The sequence below is a fragment of the Lathyrus oleraceus genome, chromosome 4 (genome assembly GCF_024323335.1).
Source record: "Lathyrus oleraceus cultivar Zhongwan6 chromosome 4, CAAS_Psat_ZW6_1.0, whole genome shotgun sequence".
Classification (NCBI taxonomy): domain Eukaryota; kingdom Viridiplantae; phylum Streptophyta; class Magnoliopsida; order Fabales; family Fabaceae; genus Lathyrus; species Lathyrus oleraceus.
Window position 1 is genome coordinate 437,706,770 of NC_066582.1, and position 19,732 is coordinate 437,726,501.

At 37.9% G+C, this 19,732-nt stretch overlaps 1 protein-coding gene across 1 annotated transcript; it reads right to left on the reverse strand.

Annotated features, from left to right (window-relative positions):
* Positions 1-18,269: 18,269 nt before the first annotated feature.
* Positions 18,270-19,034, reverse strand: LOC127137869 (uncharacterized). Its single transcript, XM_051064288.1, has one exon. The coding sequence runs from the start codon at positions 19,032-19,034 to the stop codon at positions 18,270-18,272; it is 765 nt and encodes a 254-aa protein (XP_050920245.1).
* Between the last annotated feature and the right edge of the window lie 698 nt (positions 19,035-19,732).

Consider the following 19,732-nt stretch of genomic DNA (forward strand, 5'->3'; position numbering starts at 1 on the left):
GGTGCTTTCGCATCCATCATGGCCTTGGTCTTATTCTGGTTTATTTCAATTCCCTTTTTGTGGACCACAAAGCCTAAGAAATCCCCTGCCTGCATACAAAAAGCGCATTTGAGAGGATTCATTTTCAGACCATGTCTTCTCATCCTTTTGAAGGACCGTCGAAGATTCTCTATATGGATCTTCCCTAAAACAGACTTAATAACAATATCATTTATGTAAATTTACATAAAAGTCTCTATGAAATCATGGAAGATCGAATTCATTGCTCTCTAGTATGTTGCCCCATCATTTTTCAAGCCAAAAGGAGTTACCACCCATTCATAGGTGCCCAAGGCTCCAGGACATCGAAATTCCGTTTTTGGGACATCCTCTTCCATAATAAATATCTGGTTATATCCATCGAGCATGCTAAGATACTCATGGCCTGCAGCAGAATCGACTAGCATTTTCGCCAACGACATTGAATATGCATCCTTTGGGGTTGCAGTATTTAAATCTCTAAAGTCTATGCAAACCCTCAAAGTACCATTCTTTTTAATAATGGCACAATATTAGCTAACCATTCAACATACTTGGCTGTATGGATGAAGTTACAACGAAGAAGCCTTTCAACCTCCTCTTTGATCTTCTAGAGTATTGCAGGTGCAAATAGCCTTGGGTTCTGCTTGATAGGCTTCTTTCCAGGCTTGATTGGCAGCTTCAATTCGACCAGATCTCTGCTCAAACCAGGCATCTCGTTGTAGTCCCATGCGGAACAGTCTTTGAACTCCTTCAACAACTAGACTACTTCGACTTTGAGTTGAGGGCTGATATTGGCGCTAATGTATGTTGGCCTTTTTATCAATCCTCCTCCTCCCAAGTCTATTTCCTCAAGTGGATCTTGAGCCAACATTTTAACATTTGTTGCTAGCGGATCCTTCTCGAACCCCAAAGGCTCATCATCATAGATAGCGTCGAGCCTATGGCCTTGATCTTCATTTTGAACCTTATCGGGTGGCTCTGGATCGAAGTCCTTTCTAGGACCTATTTGATAGAACTCTTTGTTGGCTTCAACAGTCATGGTTTTTACTTCAGCCTCCAAGGCCGATTGCTGCTTGTTTTCGGCTATGTAAGTCGAAATCCTTTTTAATGCTTCGAACTCAGTCATTAGCACTGAATTCGCTTCACCAACCTGTGGGTTCAACTCCTGACGCTCCTTGATATCCAAAGTTGTCTTCACCCACCACTTCTTTATCCCAGTGAAAGCCATTGTTGGGGTGAAAATATAGGAAATAGTAGGCATTGTCATCTGAAGTGAATGCAAAATCGGTCGGATCACACGGAGAAATATTGGCCAAATGTTTGTCGAACTGGAGTCTGTCGATATGGTTGATAGGAGTCTTGAAGTAACCTTGGTCTGCTTCTATATTCTCCACAATACCATATGGATGCCATATGATGATTCGCTGGTGCATTGAGGATGACACAACCCCGACCCCATGTATCAATTCACTTCCAAGTAACAGATTATAGTTGGCCTCCGTCTCCATAATCATGAACATTGTGGATCTGGTGACCCTTCCTACGGTTAACTTGACCTGGATTACACCAAGGGTGGAACCCATCTTTCCCTCATAATTGGAAAGCACCATATTTTGGGGTTTGTCATCTGTGTCGTACTTGCCAATTCTTCTTAACATGTGGTGCGGTATCAAATTCATCGTTGCGCTGCAGTCCACTAAGATTTTATTAATGGGGAAATATTCGATCTTCCCAGTAATAAAGAGAGGCTTAAGGTGACTCTTCATAGCCTCGTTGGGTCTCTCTAAGAAGGAATTTTGATCCTCCATGCAACCATTGTTCATCTCATAGTAGCATACTGACTTATGAGCAGCCATTTCTCTTTTTGTATTGCTGTCGGTGTCTTCGACCTCTGTGATTTGGTCGAACTCCCTGGGCATCACATATACCACACCGACTAAGATATCCAAAGAAGCCTCTGACCCTGAGTCGAAATTATCTGTCAACATATCGTCTTCTGCAGCCATTTGATCATATTTTTCTCTAGCCGCCTCTGCCGGAGTATTAAACTTTCTTTTGTCGAAGCTTAAGTCCTCCTTTTTTCTTGCAGGCACCTTGGTGCTAGACTTAGCTTTTTCTTTTTCTCCAACATCCCTTTGTGCTTTCCTCCTTCTCTGTTCTTTTCTCCATTGAGACCTTGTCATGGGTTTTTTCCTTTGTAGTTCTCAGAGATATGGGAGGTTTTTTTGTCAGCTTGAAACTCCCTACGGTAGGCTAATGACGAACCTCTATCGACCTCGAAGTTCTGCCATTTTCCTTGGCCGCATTTCCTGCCATCGACTGGCTTCACCCACTTTCTATTTGAAGCTTCAGCATTGGGTTTGAAAGAGATGGGTCTAGCAGCATGACCCTTTTGTTTTGCTTCACTAAGCTTCACCGTAGGCCTTCTTGGATCATAGTACCTCCTTGGGTCGAAATCCCTTATATGCTGAACAACTTGTTGATCTTGAAAGGCTTCCTGACCCCCTTGGTGTTCCACCCTCCTTACTCCCTCGAGGTTTTGGGCCGCTTTCTTGTCGAACACGGCGCTGCATCGAGGGCACATCATAACCTCTGATTGCTTCTTCTGGCACCCCCGGAGGAAATCAGACAGAGTTTCGTCTTCTTTGAGGAAGGCTATTTTATTATATTCTTCCTGTTGATATTCATTATCAACTTCCATGGAGGTCTCTTGGGATATTTCAACCATATTAACCTCCATGTTGACATCTTTAGTGATGTCCAACTTTTTGAATCGCAATTGAAGGCCCTTAGTGGCCTTATCTATCTGCACAAAACCATCAGCAGTTTCCTTGGTGACTATCATCAGGTTGGAATCTTCAGTGATTCCAATGTTGACAACATCAGTGCTTTTATTGGTGGTATCTCCCACATCTTCCTAAATGAAGTCATTACAGAATTCCTGATCAAGATGTTCAGAAACCCTAACCATGATAGGTTCGTTGATGAAGTCCTCAGTGACTTCAGTCATGTCAAAATCGTCAGTGACTTCGACCATGTTTACTTCCTTTGGCTCCGTATAGTGGGCATCAACCATTTGCAAAGGATTAGAGTCGATCTTCATCTGGGTCCTGGGTTTGTCTCCAAACTTGAGTCCCCCTTCTTGGATGGCATTCTGAACAAGATCCCTAAAAAGAAAACATTGAGATGTTTTATGACCCAGAAAACTATGGTACTTCCAAAACCCTCTTTTCTTTCTTTGTTCTAAAGGACGTAGTTTAGCACCCGGAGGTACTATCATTTGACCATCCTTAACTAACAAATCGAAGATTTCGTCACATTTTGTAACGTCGAAAGTGTAAGTTTTCTTAGGAATTTTATCATTCTTTTCTGGTTCAATGGGGTTTTTTCCATTCGACGGGGCCAAGACCTTACATGTGTAAGGTGGTCCTTGCTTCAACTCAGCAAGGTCAATTTCATTTTTGTCGAAGTCTAAAGGCCCATTATAGGATCCTTCGTCATCATTGCTGAAATTGACATAGGCTACTCACTTATTTTTATTTTCTCTAGCATTTTCTTCCTTCAAGCGTTCTAACTGTTGAACCCTATCAGCCAGTTCGACCATATCTCTCAAACATTGGGTATCTAACTTCTTCCTAATAGAATAGTCCATGCCCCCAACAACCATTTCGACTAGTTCATGCTCTGGTACTTGCATAAAACATCTAGCTTTGAGTAATCGAAATCTATTCAGGTAGTCATCAATTGACTAAGTGAACTTTCGTTTAATACTAGACAATTCCTTCAGACTTATCTTTGTTTACCCCATGTAAAACTGCTCATGGAACATTCTTTCCAACTGATTCCAAGTATGAATCGAATCTTGTGGCAAGGTGGTGAACCACGTGAAGGCATTATTTGTGAGAGAGCTTGGGGAATATTTTATCCTAAGGCTTTCGTTGTTCAAAATGTCTCCTGCCTCTATTAAATATCTAGCCACATGTTCGACAGTGGATTCAGTAGTATCCCTAGAAAACTTAGTGAATTTGGGGATTTTTGTTCTAGGGTGTATTTTTGCTTGTAAGATATATCCCGACAAAGGTAATGTATAATTTGGCCTTCGAAGGCCAAAATTTACCCCATTTCGAACCATAATCCTTTCGACCATGACTGCTAGATTATTATCTGCTGCCATATCATCATGTCGAATATGCCGTATGAAATTATCGAAGTTTTGGTTTCTATTTACCATTACTATCCTTGGCTCTCTTTCCCTGGGGATTTGTGGGATGATCCTAGAGGGTTCGACTCCTACTCCCTGATTTACCATCTCTGGTTGCAGTTGATTTTGTGGAATTTGGTTGATAGTAGGGTCTTCTTCTAAGGTTTCCCCCTGGTTTTCCCTTATCCAATCCCTCAGAGGGTGTCGATGAGGTTGTGGTACACCCAGGAAATCAGACATTCGCGCCATCTGCATTGTCATCTGTTGATTTGATTGAGCCATATTTTGAATCAAAGGATTCAATACGCTGGTCAATGTTTAGGTAAGCATTTGGACCATCTCATAGTTTCTTTCGTCCATTTGTTGTCTCCACACTGCTGCGGAATTATTAGTAAGGCTAGGTATTTGTGTTTGGTGTCTCAAACCTGAAGATTGGTTGTTTCAACCCACGTTAACCCCAGATCCCGGCCCTTGTACTAGGGAGTTTATGTTGACTACTGGTTCTGAAAATCTCGAAGTAGCGTTATGTAAACTTGCCATCATTGAGGTTGGCATTCCATACGGTTATTCTCGACCACTAAAGGGTATAGACAAACCAGAGGGAATTGAAGACATGTTTAGAACATTTCCAATCGGTGGGGGGGGGGGGGGTGTGAGGAGGCCCGCTAGGCCCAATGTAAGTTAAAATAGGTTCAATATAGGGAATCGAATGTGTAGGCATAGAACTTGCCATAGATAGAACCGGTTCAGACACGTGCATTGTGGTCGTGTTCGCCCCTATCGAAGAAGAATGGGTGGTATATTGTTGGTTGATGGATTTTGAGAATTTTGGTTATTTGGCGCATTTAAATTCGCCCTTCTCGTAGTGGATTTTCCCCTTGGTATGTGTTCGTTGGTTGTGCCTACTTTACCACTCCTTAATAACATACAACGAATTCTTTAGAAAAGGAGAAGATGGATGAATAACCATAATAAGGAAAAACAATTTCAATTTTCTAAAAACGTTAGCATTGTCCCACTGGGCGTGCCAATTTGTTTATCGTGAAAATTGCTAAACAACCGCTGATCTTCCAAATTATTAAATTTGGTCACTTACAGGATCGATCAGATTGATCCTAGGACATATGGTAATTGTTTAAAGTGAATTCTAGTAAATATGAATACTTCGATAATATTGTAATGATGGTGATTAATGAAACTACTTAGACAATAAAAGACTAACACAAATTAAAGAGAGAGATTGTAAAAGAAATGAAGATAACTAGCAACAAAGACGAATATTTGAAATAAATAAGTATTTATGGAAAAATAAAGATAAATTGTATTACTTCAAAGTAACTGACAATGGTGTAAAATGAACGTACATTTCTTAATTTACTGTTTCTCTCCACACAGGCACTTGGTAAATTTTACAAACTCTGTACACACTTTGACACACACTTGATCCTAACACTAAGGCCCTCAATTTATACTAATCTAAATAAACGTTTCTAACGGCCTCTTAATCACGTCGAGACAAATGGAACTTTACATGGATGCAACTATCCATTATGCTCCACGTGTGTGAGGGCATATATGTCTAGTCCTTATTTTAATGATGTCAAACCTTTTTAATCGCCCATAACGTGTACTTCGGACAATATCATCATATCATAGAATGAATTCATCCTCTAACATGTTCAAAATATAGGTTCAACATGTCCAGGCATATAGGAGCATATCATAGATGTGAATCATGCACTTGATCATAGTAAATATTCTAGGTTCATAAGAGATCGGTTTAGATTGGTCAAAATACATCTCAAAACTCATTTTTGGGAGTTTAATACCTATGAGTCGACTCATGACTCGAAGCGTAACTCTCGGGTCTGAACAGGTCGAGTCACAGGTCAACTCAATGACTCAGAGCGTAACTCCCGGGTCTGAACAGATCGAGCCACAGGTCGACTCAATCTTGGGAAAACTGAATGAGTCGACTCATCCACATGTTGCATCGACTCAATGCCTATTTTCATTTGAACCATGTAGTCACGGGTCTGAACAGGTCGAGTCATAGGTCGACTCAAACCTGGAAAAACTTTGTTTGAGTCGACTCATCGCCTGTTTTACTTGAATAATTTTGCCTCGGGTCCATACAGGTCAAGTGACCTGTATGAACAGGTCGAGTGGCCGCTGCTTAGACTTAATTTTCTGTTGTGTAATTTTACAAAATAATTTTGTTATGTCTGTTTGTTGGTCCACACATCATATAAATATTCTAGAGTCTCTTCTTCAACAAACAACAAGAAAAGTGAAAGATATACACCAAAGTACTCATCATCTTCATTCTTCATTTCATTTCTCAATAATCACACATAACAATCTTTATTGAGCATTGTGCATTACTATGGTGATAACGTTCAAATAATATCGTGAGATCTTAGTTTGGGTTGAGGCTTTGTGTGGGTTTTTCTTGAATAAAACCATTGGGGTTTGTCCTCCAAGAATTGGGGGTTTTACACTAACCTTTGCTTCGCAGATTCAGCCGAGTGAAAACTTTGAAGAACGGAGGGTTCGGTCAAACAAGTAATGGTAACTGGAGGATTGTGAAGAAAGCTTAGGGTTCAAGCGACTTGCGTACAAATCAGCTGAGCTGAAGTTTTGGAGAACGTGGCGTTCTTGCAATATGGTAGCTGTAACTGGAGGTTTGTTCGAAGCGCTTGAAGGACATGGTTCTACTTGAATCAAGGGGAGAGAACTGAATAGGAGCTGCAACAACACTAGGGGTTTGTTGGTGGTGATTATTGGTTCTCTTGTATAAACTTTGCAACTAGTTAATAAAAACATCTCAATTCTAGATTTAGAATTGAGGGCAGATGTACCCTAAGCGAGGACAATGGGGGAACTGCCTCAACAAATCCGGACTTGTTCTCTCTATATCATATCTCTTTAAATTCTACAGAAATTAAGCTTTGTGTGAAATTAATAGTAAAATCAATACCGCTGAATTGTTGTGCATAGTAACTGTTTGATAAATTGGTTCAATCACCTTGATTACAACTGAGTAAAACTTTGCACTTTCAGTTTGAGTGAAATTGATACTTGGTGTGAAGTGCACACCAAATGTTTGATAAAACTATTCTCACACATATCTATTAATATTTTACTTGCTCTCTTATTGTGTTAACGCATTATTAGAGGTAACGATATCAAGGATTGTGGTAGTCAATCGATTCAATTAGATAGTGGTTAATTTTGTCTATCGTAGTTATTCCATTCGGTTTCATGCATATCCGATCTTTCTATTAACGAATCATTTAGACATTTAAAATCTAGGGTGCTTCCGTAACGGTTGAAAACATTTTTAAAAAGCGCTAAATTTCAAAAACTGATATATTTAACCCCCCTTCTAGATCGGTACTATCGTCTAACAAGTGGTATCACGAGCGCCAGTTCATCTAGTGCTTCGCATATAACTTTTTAGAAAATGAGTAACGATCCTAAAGGGGCATACAATAGGGCGCCTATTTTTACCGATGAAAACTATAGTTATTGGAAAGATTGTATGTGTATCCATATCAACTCTATTAATAGGAAAGTATGAAAAGTCATCCAAGATGGTTCTATGGAAATAACCATGACCAATGCATATGGTTTTGTTATACCTAAACCTGAAGCACAATGGAATGAAGAAGATGAGAAAAAGTATAGCTATGATTGGAAATCCATAAATATGATCATTTTCGCCTTAGGTGTTGATGAGTATTATAGGGTTTCCCATTGTACTAGTGCTAAAGTTATGTGGAACTCATTGCAAATTACCCATGAGGGAACCAATGATGTCAAACTAGCTAGAATCAACACTTTAACTCAAGAATTTGACCTTTTTCATATGGAGGATGGTGAAACCATTTCCGATATGCAAAAGTGATTTTCTCATCTAATCAATCAGTTAAATGCTCTTGGTATAACTACCGCTAATGATGTTGCAAATGAACCTTGAGAAACATGAGAAGAGTCAAAAGAAGGAAAAGAAGGAGAAAGTTAAAGACACCGAAAGGAAGTCTATCACTTTAAAGACTTCAAGATATAAGTCATCCACCAATGATGCGCGTGAGAGTGAATTAAGTGATAACGATAAAGATTCGAATGAAGACACAAGGTTGTTCGTAACGAGGTATAACCGATACCTTAGAAAGAATGAAGTCCAACATTCGGATAAAAATCTTGTCAACTATAGAAGACAATCAAAATTCTCGAATCAAGAGGAAGGTAAGACAACTAAGTCAAAAGGATCATGCTTTAATTGCGGAAATGCCGGTCACTATAAGCCGTATTTTCCCTTGTTGAAGAAAGACAAAGGAAAAAACAAACGTCATAACAAATCTAGCAAAGCTAGAAGAGAATACATTGCACGGGAGAGTGATCGTGAGTCCTCAAGTGATGATAACTCAAGTGATGAATAAGAAAATGCCAATCTTTGTCTTACATCTCATCGAAAGAAGAAAAAGAATGTAAGTCATTCCAAATATGACCATGTTGATAAAATGTATTATTGTCATTTGCAAAATGCCTTTAGTACACTACACAATGAGGCCAAGGAAGCTTTCAAACGCCTAGCCTCAAATTAGAAAATTTTCTATTATTTAGAAAAGAAGATTTCAGATTCCGAAAGGAATTAGAAACTCTTAAGAAATCTATGATAGAGGTTACTAAAGGAAAAACTGAAGATGATAAGGGATTTTGGTTTAGATGGTCTGGATGTGAAACTTGTCACATTTGGCAAAGAGAGGTTAGAACTCTTCAAGCTAAATTAGACAAGGCTTTATAACCTAAAGTTACCTTTGTTATTGATCAATCACATTTTAGAAGTAACATGAATAATCCTTATAAAAAATACACTTATGTGGTAAAAGATCAAGTTAGCAAAAGCAACTCTCATCCGAACTTAAATTGTCTATATTGTTGCAAAAAGGGACATACTATTGCAAAATGTCGATTTAGGAGATTTTTAGTTCCTAAAGGCATTTTTCAATGGTTGCCCAAATGCAACCAAAGTTTCACTCACACACTATGACCCAATGAAAATTGGGTACCTCCATCCCTTGTTTAAATTTGTAGGTGGAATGTCTTGAGGATACATAGAGAACATGAGTTCTCGATAGTGGATGCTCAAGACACATGATGGGTGACATCTCCTTATTCTTTGACTTTGTGGCTAAGAAGAAAGGGTTTGTAACCTACGGTGATAATAACAAGGGAGCTATACATGGAAAAGTTAGTGTAGGTAATCCCTCCTCTAATACTATCTTAGACGTCCTTTTAGTTAAAGGCCTTAAGCACAATCTCATTAGTATTAGCCAATTATGTGACAAAGGGTATAATGTTTCATTTTCAAAAGATTGTTGCATGATTTAATATATAATGATAATAAGAATTATGTGCTTAAGGGTTGGAGGGAAAATAATGTATACATGCTTAACTTGAACGAAGTATCTTTGACTAACGCTAAATGTATCATCTATATGAGTGAAGACTCGTAGCTTTGGCATAGGCGATTAGCGCATGTCGACTTTGACTTGCTAAATAAAGTTGTCGCAAAATATCTAGTAGTTGGTCTTCCCAAAATCAAATTTTCAAAAGATCACTTATGTGATGTGTGCCAAATGGGAAAGCAAACAAGGATCTCATTTAAATCTAAAAATATTGTTTCCACAATGAGACCCCTTGAACTTCTCCATATGGACCTCTTTGGGCCATCTAGAATTAAAAGTCTAGGTGGAAACTACTATGGTTTTGTTATAGTAGATGACTACTCTAGATTTTGCTGGACTATCTTCTTAGCAAGTAAAAGTGACACTTTTTATGCTTTTGAAAAGTTTACCAAGATGTCTCAAAACAAATTAAATACTAGCATAGTTACTATTCGAAGTGATCATGAAGGTGAATTTGAAAACCACCTCTTTGAGGAATTTTGTGAAACAAATGACATTGATCATAATTTTTCTGCTCCAAGAACTCCATAACAAAATGGAGTAGTGGAACGTAAAAACATAATTTTAGAAGAGCTTGGAAGGACTATGATCAATAAAAACGGCCTTCCTAAATACTTTTGGGCCGATGCCATAAATACGGATTGTTATGTATTGAATAGGATACTCATTCGTCCTATTCTAAACAAAACCCCTTATGAATTTCTAAAGGGAAGGAAGCCTAATGTTTCACATCTTCATGTCTTCGGATGCAAATGCTTTGTAGTAAACAATGGTAAAGAAAACCTTGGTAAATTTGACTCAAAAGCCGATGAAGGTATCTTTCTCGGATACTCTCATTCTAGTAAAGCATATAGAGTATACAACAAAAGGTTACTTATTGTTGAAGAATCTGTGCATGTTTCCTTTGATGAATCTTATCCGAAAACTGTCGGAGAAGGTATTATTGTTGATGGTGCAGGTGTTCCTTCGGAAAACATAATAAAAGATAAAGAAGAAAAGCATGTTGAACCCCATCCGGAAAAAGCTGAGGAGGAGCCAGATCAAATTTCCGAAAAGAAATAGGAGGATCATTCTATTAATAACAATGATCTTCCTTTGGAATGTAAATCTTCTAAAGATCATCCCATCGATAATATTCTAGGAGATATCTCAAAGGGAGTTACCACGCGGTCAAAGATAAGTAACTTTTGTTATCATTTCGCTTTCGTCTCTCAAAATGAGCCTAAAAACTCCAAAGATGCATTACTCGATGAACATTGGTTTTTAGCAATGCAAGAGGAAATTAATCAATTCAAAAGAAATGAGGTGTGGGATCTTGTTCCCCCTCCGCGAGACCATCGAGTAATCGACACTAAATGGGTGTTTAGGAGCAAGTTAGACGAAAACAAAGTCATAACTCGCAACAAGGCTCTCCTTGTTGCTCAAGGGTATAACCAAGAGGAAGGCATCGACTATGAGGAAACTTATGCTCTGGTTGCCCGACTCGAGGCTATATGCCTTTTGCTTGCCTATGCTTGTTCTCAAAATTTCAAATTATTTCAAAATGGATGTTAAGAGCGCTTTCCTAAACGGCCACATTAATGAAGAGGTCTGTGTATCTCAACCTCCCGGTTTTGAAAACTATGAGCATCCTAACTATGTTTATAAGCTTAAACGTGCTTTGTACGGTCTCAAACAAGCCCCTAGGGCATGGTATGAGTGTCTTAGCAAATTTCTACTAGAGCAAGGATTCTCAAGAGGGAAGGTTGATACAACCCTTTTTATTAAGCGTCAAGGAAAACACTCTATCTTAGTTTAAGTCTATGTAGATGACATTATTTTTGGATCTACTAACATAAATTTGGTCAAGGAATTTTCTAAGTTGATGCAGGGAGAATTTGAAATGAGCATGACGGGGGAGCTAAATTACTTCCTCGGACTTCAAATCAAGCAACTTGAAGAAGGAACTTTTGTGAGCCAAACAAAGTATTGTAATGAGCTACTCAAGTGCTTCGATATGGCAAACTCCAAAGTAATCAAAACTCCAATGCCTACTACTGTAAATATGGATCGGGATGAAAATGGTAAGGCCGTAGATATAAAAAGGTATAGAGGTATGATCGGATCTCTCCTTTATCTTACCGCATCTCGACCCGACATTATATTTAGTGTATGTATGTGTGCTAGGTGTCAATCATGTCCCAAAGAATCACATCTAAAGGCCGTCAAACACATACTTAGATACCTCTGTGGTACTTCAAAGTATGGGCTTTAGTTTTCTAAGGGAAATGATTGCTCTTTGGTTGGATACTCCGATTCCGACTTTGCCGGTTGCAAATCGGATAGGAAAAGCACTAGTGACACTTGTCATTTTTATTCAAATTCCTTAGTGAGTTGGCATAGCAAAAAGCCACTTTTAGTTGCTTTATCAACAGCCGAGGCGGAATACGTTGTTGCGGGTAATTGTTGCGCTCAAATTTTATGGCTCAAACAACAATTATTTGACTTCAATGTTCAACTTGAACATATTCCCATTTTATGTGACAACACAGTCGCCATCAATTTAACCAAAAATCCTATACTACATTCGCGCACTAAACATATTGAAATTCGACATCACTTCCTTAGGGATCATGTTGAGAAAGGTGATGTTTGTAATACCCCCAAACTACTACTACTACTCAAATACATCATACATATGCATATTCAGAGTAAATTAAAGCATGCATACACGAGGGTATCACATTTACTTCTGCCAGAAACAACACATGCCATGGTCACATACAAGTAACACAGATTATAAATCAAAACCAAATAACCAACATGCAAACTCACACAGCGGAATGACGTCTCTCTTTATAAATGGTAAATATTGATGATTCCCATAAATCATCTACCACAAAATATCATTTTGGGCTCTAAGACCACTCAACATCAAAACCAACATATCCAAATAACAAGATAAAAGAGAACACAACAATATCTCTCAACATCAAAACAAATACAAATAATACCATAAACCTAAGTGTTACATGACTAGAGCACTATAGACTACCTAGTCAAAACACAACAAGAACTAGCCCCCGAATCTAATCCTTGTGCGAAGCACCACTATCTCTGGTACCTAAGCGATGTCACGATAGAACATCATTCCAACAGAAGGGTGAAAATTCAAATCATTATAGAAAAACATAATAATATGAAATTTATAACAAACATACATATATTATTAGAATTCGTCACGCTTCATATAAACATGCATCATATCATCTTATTAAAGAACCACATGTTTACCATCATACGACATGGCTCAACAATCCACAAGTATTCATTTATAAATACTAAACGATGTACAAAATTCATATTTCACAACATATCGATTTTATGTACATATTATCATCCATCATCATTTACAAATCATCATCAAATATGTATGCAACTTTCACATGATTCCATAATGTATACAAGTCACCATTTCATCACATATATCACAAATATGCACACATATCACATTAACAATACATCAACAATTCATATTAAATGGATCACCTAAAATCCACGTATATGCATATCTACCAAAATCATATCCACACAATCATATCACATAATCACACAAACAACAATTCACACCGACACGTGCAACTCAATGTGTGACTCAATGCGATATGCATGTGGATCCCATCCGTTATCATTTTCGGCTTGTCGAGCGTCTCTCAAATAGACTATATAACCACCTCTAAAGCTCGATCCTTCCTTAAGCTTTCAAACCACATTCGGCGTTAGGTTTAGGATAAGCAAATAATCTACGTGAGGTTACCCAACATTGCCTCTTTCATAGACTCAAGTTAGTGTAAGTGTGCAACAATAACAAGACTCATGCAATTAAGACGATCACAACCTCTTAATCATACATAAGCATACCACATCCAACATTTTCACAACATACACCTAACATGACTTCAATCCCAAACAATACATCAAATAGCACTCATCATCTCATCACAACACATTAACATAAAGCAAACAATCAAATTCATGTTATTCATCAAATTCACCAATTCACATCATCACATACATAACTTCAAGTATTATTTTTCTTCACAAAATCTATCTAAAACCATCCAATACATGACAAACAATAGAAAACATGTCATTCACATTCACCACACATACAACATACATCCATATTATGATTCTTTTAATAAAATATCAATCTACTGTTATCGAAATGAATATCACATTATAGATAATATTCTTAGCTTCGTAACGGTCCAAACGAAACCTCAAACGGAGTTACAGTTCAAAAGTTATTGAATTTACAAGTTTTTCAAAATGCTGTCAAAACCAGAAAATTTGCTGTTGCGAAAATATTGTCAAAAATCAGAAAATTTATTGTTGCAAAAATGCTGCTGTCCAGCATGAATTTTCATCATAAAACCACATTAATCCATCATTTGTCATGAAATAAATAGTTATACAACCTATATATATTACATAGCAACTATCATGATCATAGAAACAAGATTCTAAACTCCATTAATTTTCACCAAAATCCCAAATCAACCATTTTCAAGTGAAACTCAAACATGCAATTATACACCAAATCATGTTCTATACACATACTCATTCATGGAATTCAATATAGAAACATCATAGCATAACATAAACATCAATTTCATGGATTAAAACATAAACACATGTTAGGGTTTCTCAAAAATCAAAATCCCCAAATCCTAAGTTCATGATATCTAACCCACATACATTACATACATTATGTTTACCCATAACCACTTGAAATCCCACTCTTACCTTAGTATAGATGAAACCTCTAGGTCATTCTTCTTCTAGTTTCCTCTTCTCCTCTTTCCCTTCTCTTCTTTTCTGTTGTCTCTTCTTCTCTTGTTTTACAAAACTAATTCTAATCTCTAAAATCCTTACTATCTTTTTAACACATAATGGGCTTAACCCACTTATCCACCCATTCTAATTAATTAGGCTCATTACTAGACAATTGCTATTTCTACTCATTAAATTCAATTATTCAAATAACACATATATTCAAATAATTCAAATAATCACCAGAACACATATTTAATTAATTATCACACCAAATAATGATTAATTAAAATAGACACCATATAAATAAATACGAAAGTTAAATCAGGGTGTTACAACTCTCCCCCACTTGAAATATTTTCGTCCTCGAAAATTACCTCAAGCAAACAACTCAGGATATGAATCTCGCATCTGACTCTCAACCTCCCATGTCACATTTCCACCAGCCGATCCTCCCTAAACGATTTTCACCAAAGCGATCTCTTTACCACGGAGTTGTTTCACCTTTCTATCTTTTATCCACATAGGTAATGTCTCCACGATCAAATTATCTCTAACCTCAACATCATCTAATTGGACAACATGCGAAGGATCCTCAATGTATCTCCTCAATTGAGACACGTGAAACATATCATAGAGATTAGCAAGTGATGGCGCCAACGCAATCTGATAAGCCACATCACCTACTTTCTCGGAAATCTGATACGGGGCAATAAAACGTGGCGTCAACTTACGTGACTTCAATGCTCTACCAACACCCATTATCGGAGTAACTCTTAAAAAGACATGATCATCTACCTCAAACTCAAGTGTTTTTCTTCTCTTGTCATGGTAACTCTTCTGACGACTCTGAGAAACCTTCATCTTCTCTCTAATCATTTTAATCTTATCAGTAGTCTGTTGAACTATCTCAGGTCCAACCACAACACTCTCTCCAAATTCTTACCAACACAAAGGAGTCCTACACCTTCTACCATACAAAGCTTCAAACAGAGTTATACCAATACTCGAATGAAAACTATTGTTGTAGGTAAACTCAATCAAAGGAAAATAACTATCCCAAGCACCTCCATGTTCCAAAACACAAGCTCTCAAAAGATCCTCAAGCGATTGAATTGTCCTCTCAGTCTGACCATCTGTCTGCGGATGATAAGCAGAACTCAAACATAACTTTGTACCCAAAGCACGTTGCATAGCTTCCAAAAATCTCGAAGTAAACCTCGCATCCCTATCTGACACAATGTTAGACGGAATACCATGCAAACTAACAATTTTCTCAATATACAGCTTTGTAAGCCTCTCCATCGGATAATCCATTATAATCGGAATAAAGTAAGCAGATTTCGTCAACCTGTTCACAATAACCCAAATAGCTTCACAATTAATCGGAGTCCTAGGTAAACCATAAACAAAATCCATAGAAATACTATCCCATTTCTATTCAAGAATAGATAACGGTTGTAACAAACCAGACGACTTCTGATGCTCAATCTTCGATGTCGGACAAATCAAACACGAATACACAAATTCCGCAATCTCTTTCTTCATACCAGGCCACCAAAACAATTTCCTCAAATTTTGATACATCTTAGTAGCACCAGGATGAATACTTAAACCACTACGATGTCCTTCATCAAGAATCCTCTTTCTCAAATCTAAAACATCGGGTACACAAACTCTATCATGACACCTCATGATACCATTCTCATCAATCCGAAAATCACCACCTTTACCTTGATTGATCAATGTCAATCGATATACCAAAACCAAATCAGATTTCTGACCTTCTCGAATCTCATCCAAAATTCCACTAGTAAGCTTCAACATACCAAGCTTCACTCCAAAAGAAGTCTCTTCACAAACCAAACTCATATCTCGAAATTGTTCAAGCAAATCCAATTCTCGCACCATCAACATCGACATATGCAAAGATTTCATACTCAAAGTGTCGGCTACAACATTCGCTTTGCCAGGATGGTAATTCAAACCAAAATCATAATCCTTCAAGAAATCCAACCATCTCCTTTTCCTCATATTCAACTATTTCTGATCGAACAAATACTTCAAACTCTTGTGGTCACTAAACGCATCGAATCTTGACCCAAACAAATAATGTCTCCAAATCTTCAAAACAAACACAACAACAGCTAATTCAAAATCATGAGTCGGATAATTCCTCTCATGCACTTTGAGTTGCCTTGAAGCATAAGTTATAACTTGTTAATTCTGCATTAACACACTTCATAAACCTATCAAAGAAGCATCACAATACACAACAAATGGTTCTGATGGATTCGGTAAAATCAAAACAGGAGCAGTAGTCAATCTCCTCTTCAGCTCTTGAAAACTAGCTTCACACTGTGCAGTCCAAATGAAAGCTTGACCTTTCCTAGTCAACTGCGTTAACGGCAAAGATAACTTAGAAAAGGCTTCAATAAACTTCGATAATAACTTGCCAAACAAAGAAAACTACGAATCTCAGACACAGATTTCGGCGCTTCCAATTGAGATATAACCTCAATCTTAGAAGGACCAACCGAAATACCACCACTAAAGATCACATGTCCAAGGAAACTCACTTCCTTCAACCAAAAGTCGCACTTCGAAAGTTTAGCAAACAACAGCTTCTCTTTCAATACAGATAAAACAATCCTCAAATGCTCAGCATGATCTTCTTCACTCTTCAAATAGATCAAAATATCATCGATAAACACAACAACAAACTTATCGAGATATTTATGAAAAATCCGATTCATGTAATCCATAAATACACCAGGTGCATTTGTCACACCGAAAGGTATCACCAAATACTCATTGTGTCCATACCTTGTTCTAAAAGCAGTCTTCTGAATATCTTCCGCTTTCACACGGATCTGATGATACCCAGACCTCAAATCAATCTTGCTAAAAACACAAGCACCAACCAACTGATCCATCAAATCATCAATCCTCAGAAGCGGATACTTATTCTTGATAGTAACCTTATTCAGTTGTCTGTAATCCACACACAACCTCATAGTACCTTCTTTCTTCTTAACTAACAAGACAAGTGCACCCCACGGTGACACACTCGGACGAATAAACCTTTTATCAAGCAAATCCTATAGTTGACTCTTCAACTCTTTCAACTCATATGGTGACATCCGATACGGAGCCATCGATATTGGACTAGTACCAGGAATCAAATCAATCGTGAACTCAACTTCATGTTCAGGCGGCAAATCGCTAACCTCATTAGGAAACACTTCAGGAAAATCACGAACAACTGGAAATTCACCCATTGTTCCATTTTCACTAAGCTTCAAACTTGCCACCAACATAAACACTTCAGCACCATCTCACACATACTCACTCACTTGTTGAGTAGACAAGAATAAATCACCTTCCTTCTCTGGCTCAAGAAAAAGAACAGCTTTCGCAAAACAATTGATATAGACATGGTTGGCCCTCAACAAGTCCATTCCCAAAATAACATCAAGTTAACTCAATGGAAGACACACTAAATCAACTTCAAAATCTTTATCACAAATATTCAACGGGCATTTCAAACAAACAGATGAAGTAGTCATTGAACCCATAGCCGGAATATCAATAACCATGCTTCCATGAATAATAGATAATTCAAGATTCAATCTCTTAGCATAATCCAAAGAAATAAAAGAATGCATCGCACCGGTATCAATAATAGCAATCAAAGGCATATTATTAATAAATCACGTACCTCGAATCAATCTCTCCTCAACAGAAGTATCAGCACCTTATAATGCAAACACTTTCCCTTTGGCTTGCTCCTTCTTCGGCTTGTTGCACTTGGTACTAATGTTCCCTTGCTCACCATAGTTGTAGCAAGTCACATTCGAACCAACTCTGCAATCAAAAGATTTGTGACCTTGCTTGCCACATTTGAAACAAGTCACATCGCCCTTAGGACACTCGGGAGCACGATGTCTCTCAACACCACATCTGAAGCACTTGACAGGAGTGTGAGATCCTCCCCCACTTGGCTTCTTGCCATCACCAACTTTTTTCTTACCATCATACGGCTTACCTCGGAATTTCCCTTTTCCTTTCTTATCGTGCAAGGAGTTGTAATGAGCAGTACTCTCACGGATATCCTTATCATAAATCCTACTCGTGTTAACCAACTCAAAAAATCTCGTAATCTGTTGGTAACCCATTGCCTTCTTGATATCAGGTCTTAAGCCATTCACAAACTTAAGACACTTGGATCTCTCAGCATTAGCAGTATTGTAATGGGGACAAAATTTGATCAACTCCTCAAACTTTGCAGCATACTCAGCTACGGTACCATTACCTTGCTTTAACTCAAGGAATTTAATTTCCTTCTTTCCACGAACATCTTCTGGAAAAAACTTCTCCAGAAAAGCATCACGGAAAAGTGCCCAAGTCACTTCAATGCCATCCTCATCAAATCTCTGAATAGTGTTGCGCCACCAATCCTCAGCTTCTTTCTCAAGCATATGAGTTCCAAACTGCACCTTCTGCGCATCTGAATAGTTCATAAATTAAAAGATTTTCTCAATCGCCTTCAACCACTCTTAAGCTTTATAAGGCTCATGAGCTCCTTCAAAAGTTGACGGATTGTTCCTCTGGAACTTCCCCAAAGCACGAAACTCATCAGCATCACGCTCCCGATCACCAGCATTCATTTGTGGAATGACACCAGCCAACATGGTCAATGCCGCTGCAAGCGCATCATCATTCCTTCCAGCAACCATCTTCCTGCTACACTAACCAAACAACCACAATAACAAGGATTATTAAACAAACTGTATCGATTGCGTCATACACACAAATCAGATACAACTGAATCAAACAAATTCATAACCTGGCCGAATGACCGACCGTACTCTGATACCATTAATGTAACACCCCCCAAACTACTAGTACTCAAATACAACATACAATTGTATAATCAGAGTAAATTAAAGCATGCATACACAAGGGCATCACATTTACTTCTTCCAGAAACAACACATGCCATGGTCACATACAAGTAACACGAATTATAAATCAAAACCAAATAACCAACATGCAAACTCACACAGCGGAATAACATCTCTCTTCATAAATGGTAAATAGTGATGATTCCCATAAATCATCTACCACAAAATATCGTTTTGGGCTATAATGCCACTCAACATCAACACCAACATATCCAAATAACAAGATAAAAAAGAGCACAACAATATCTCTCAAC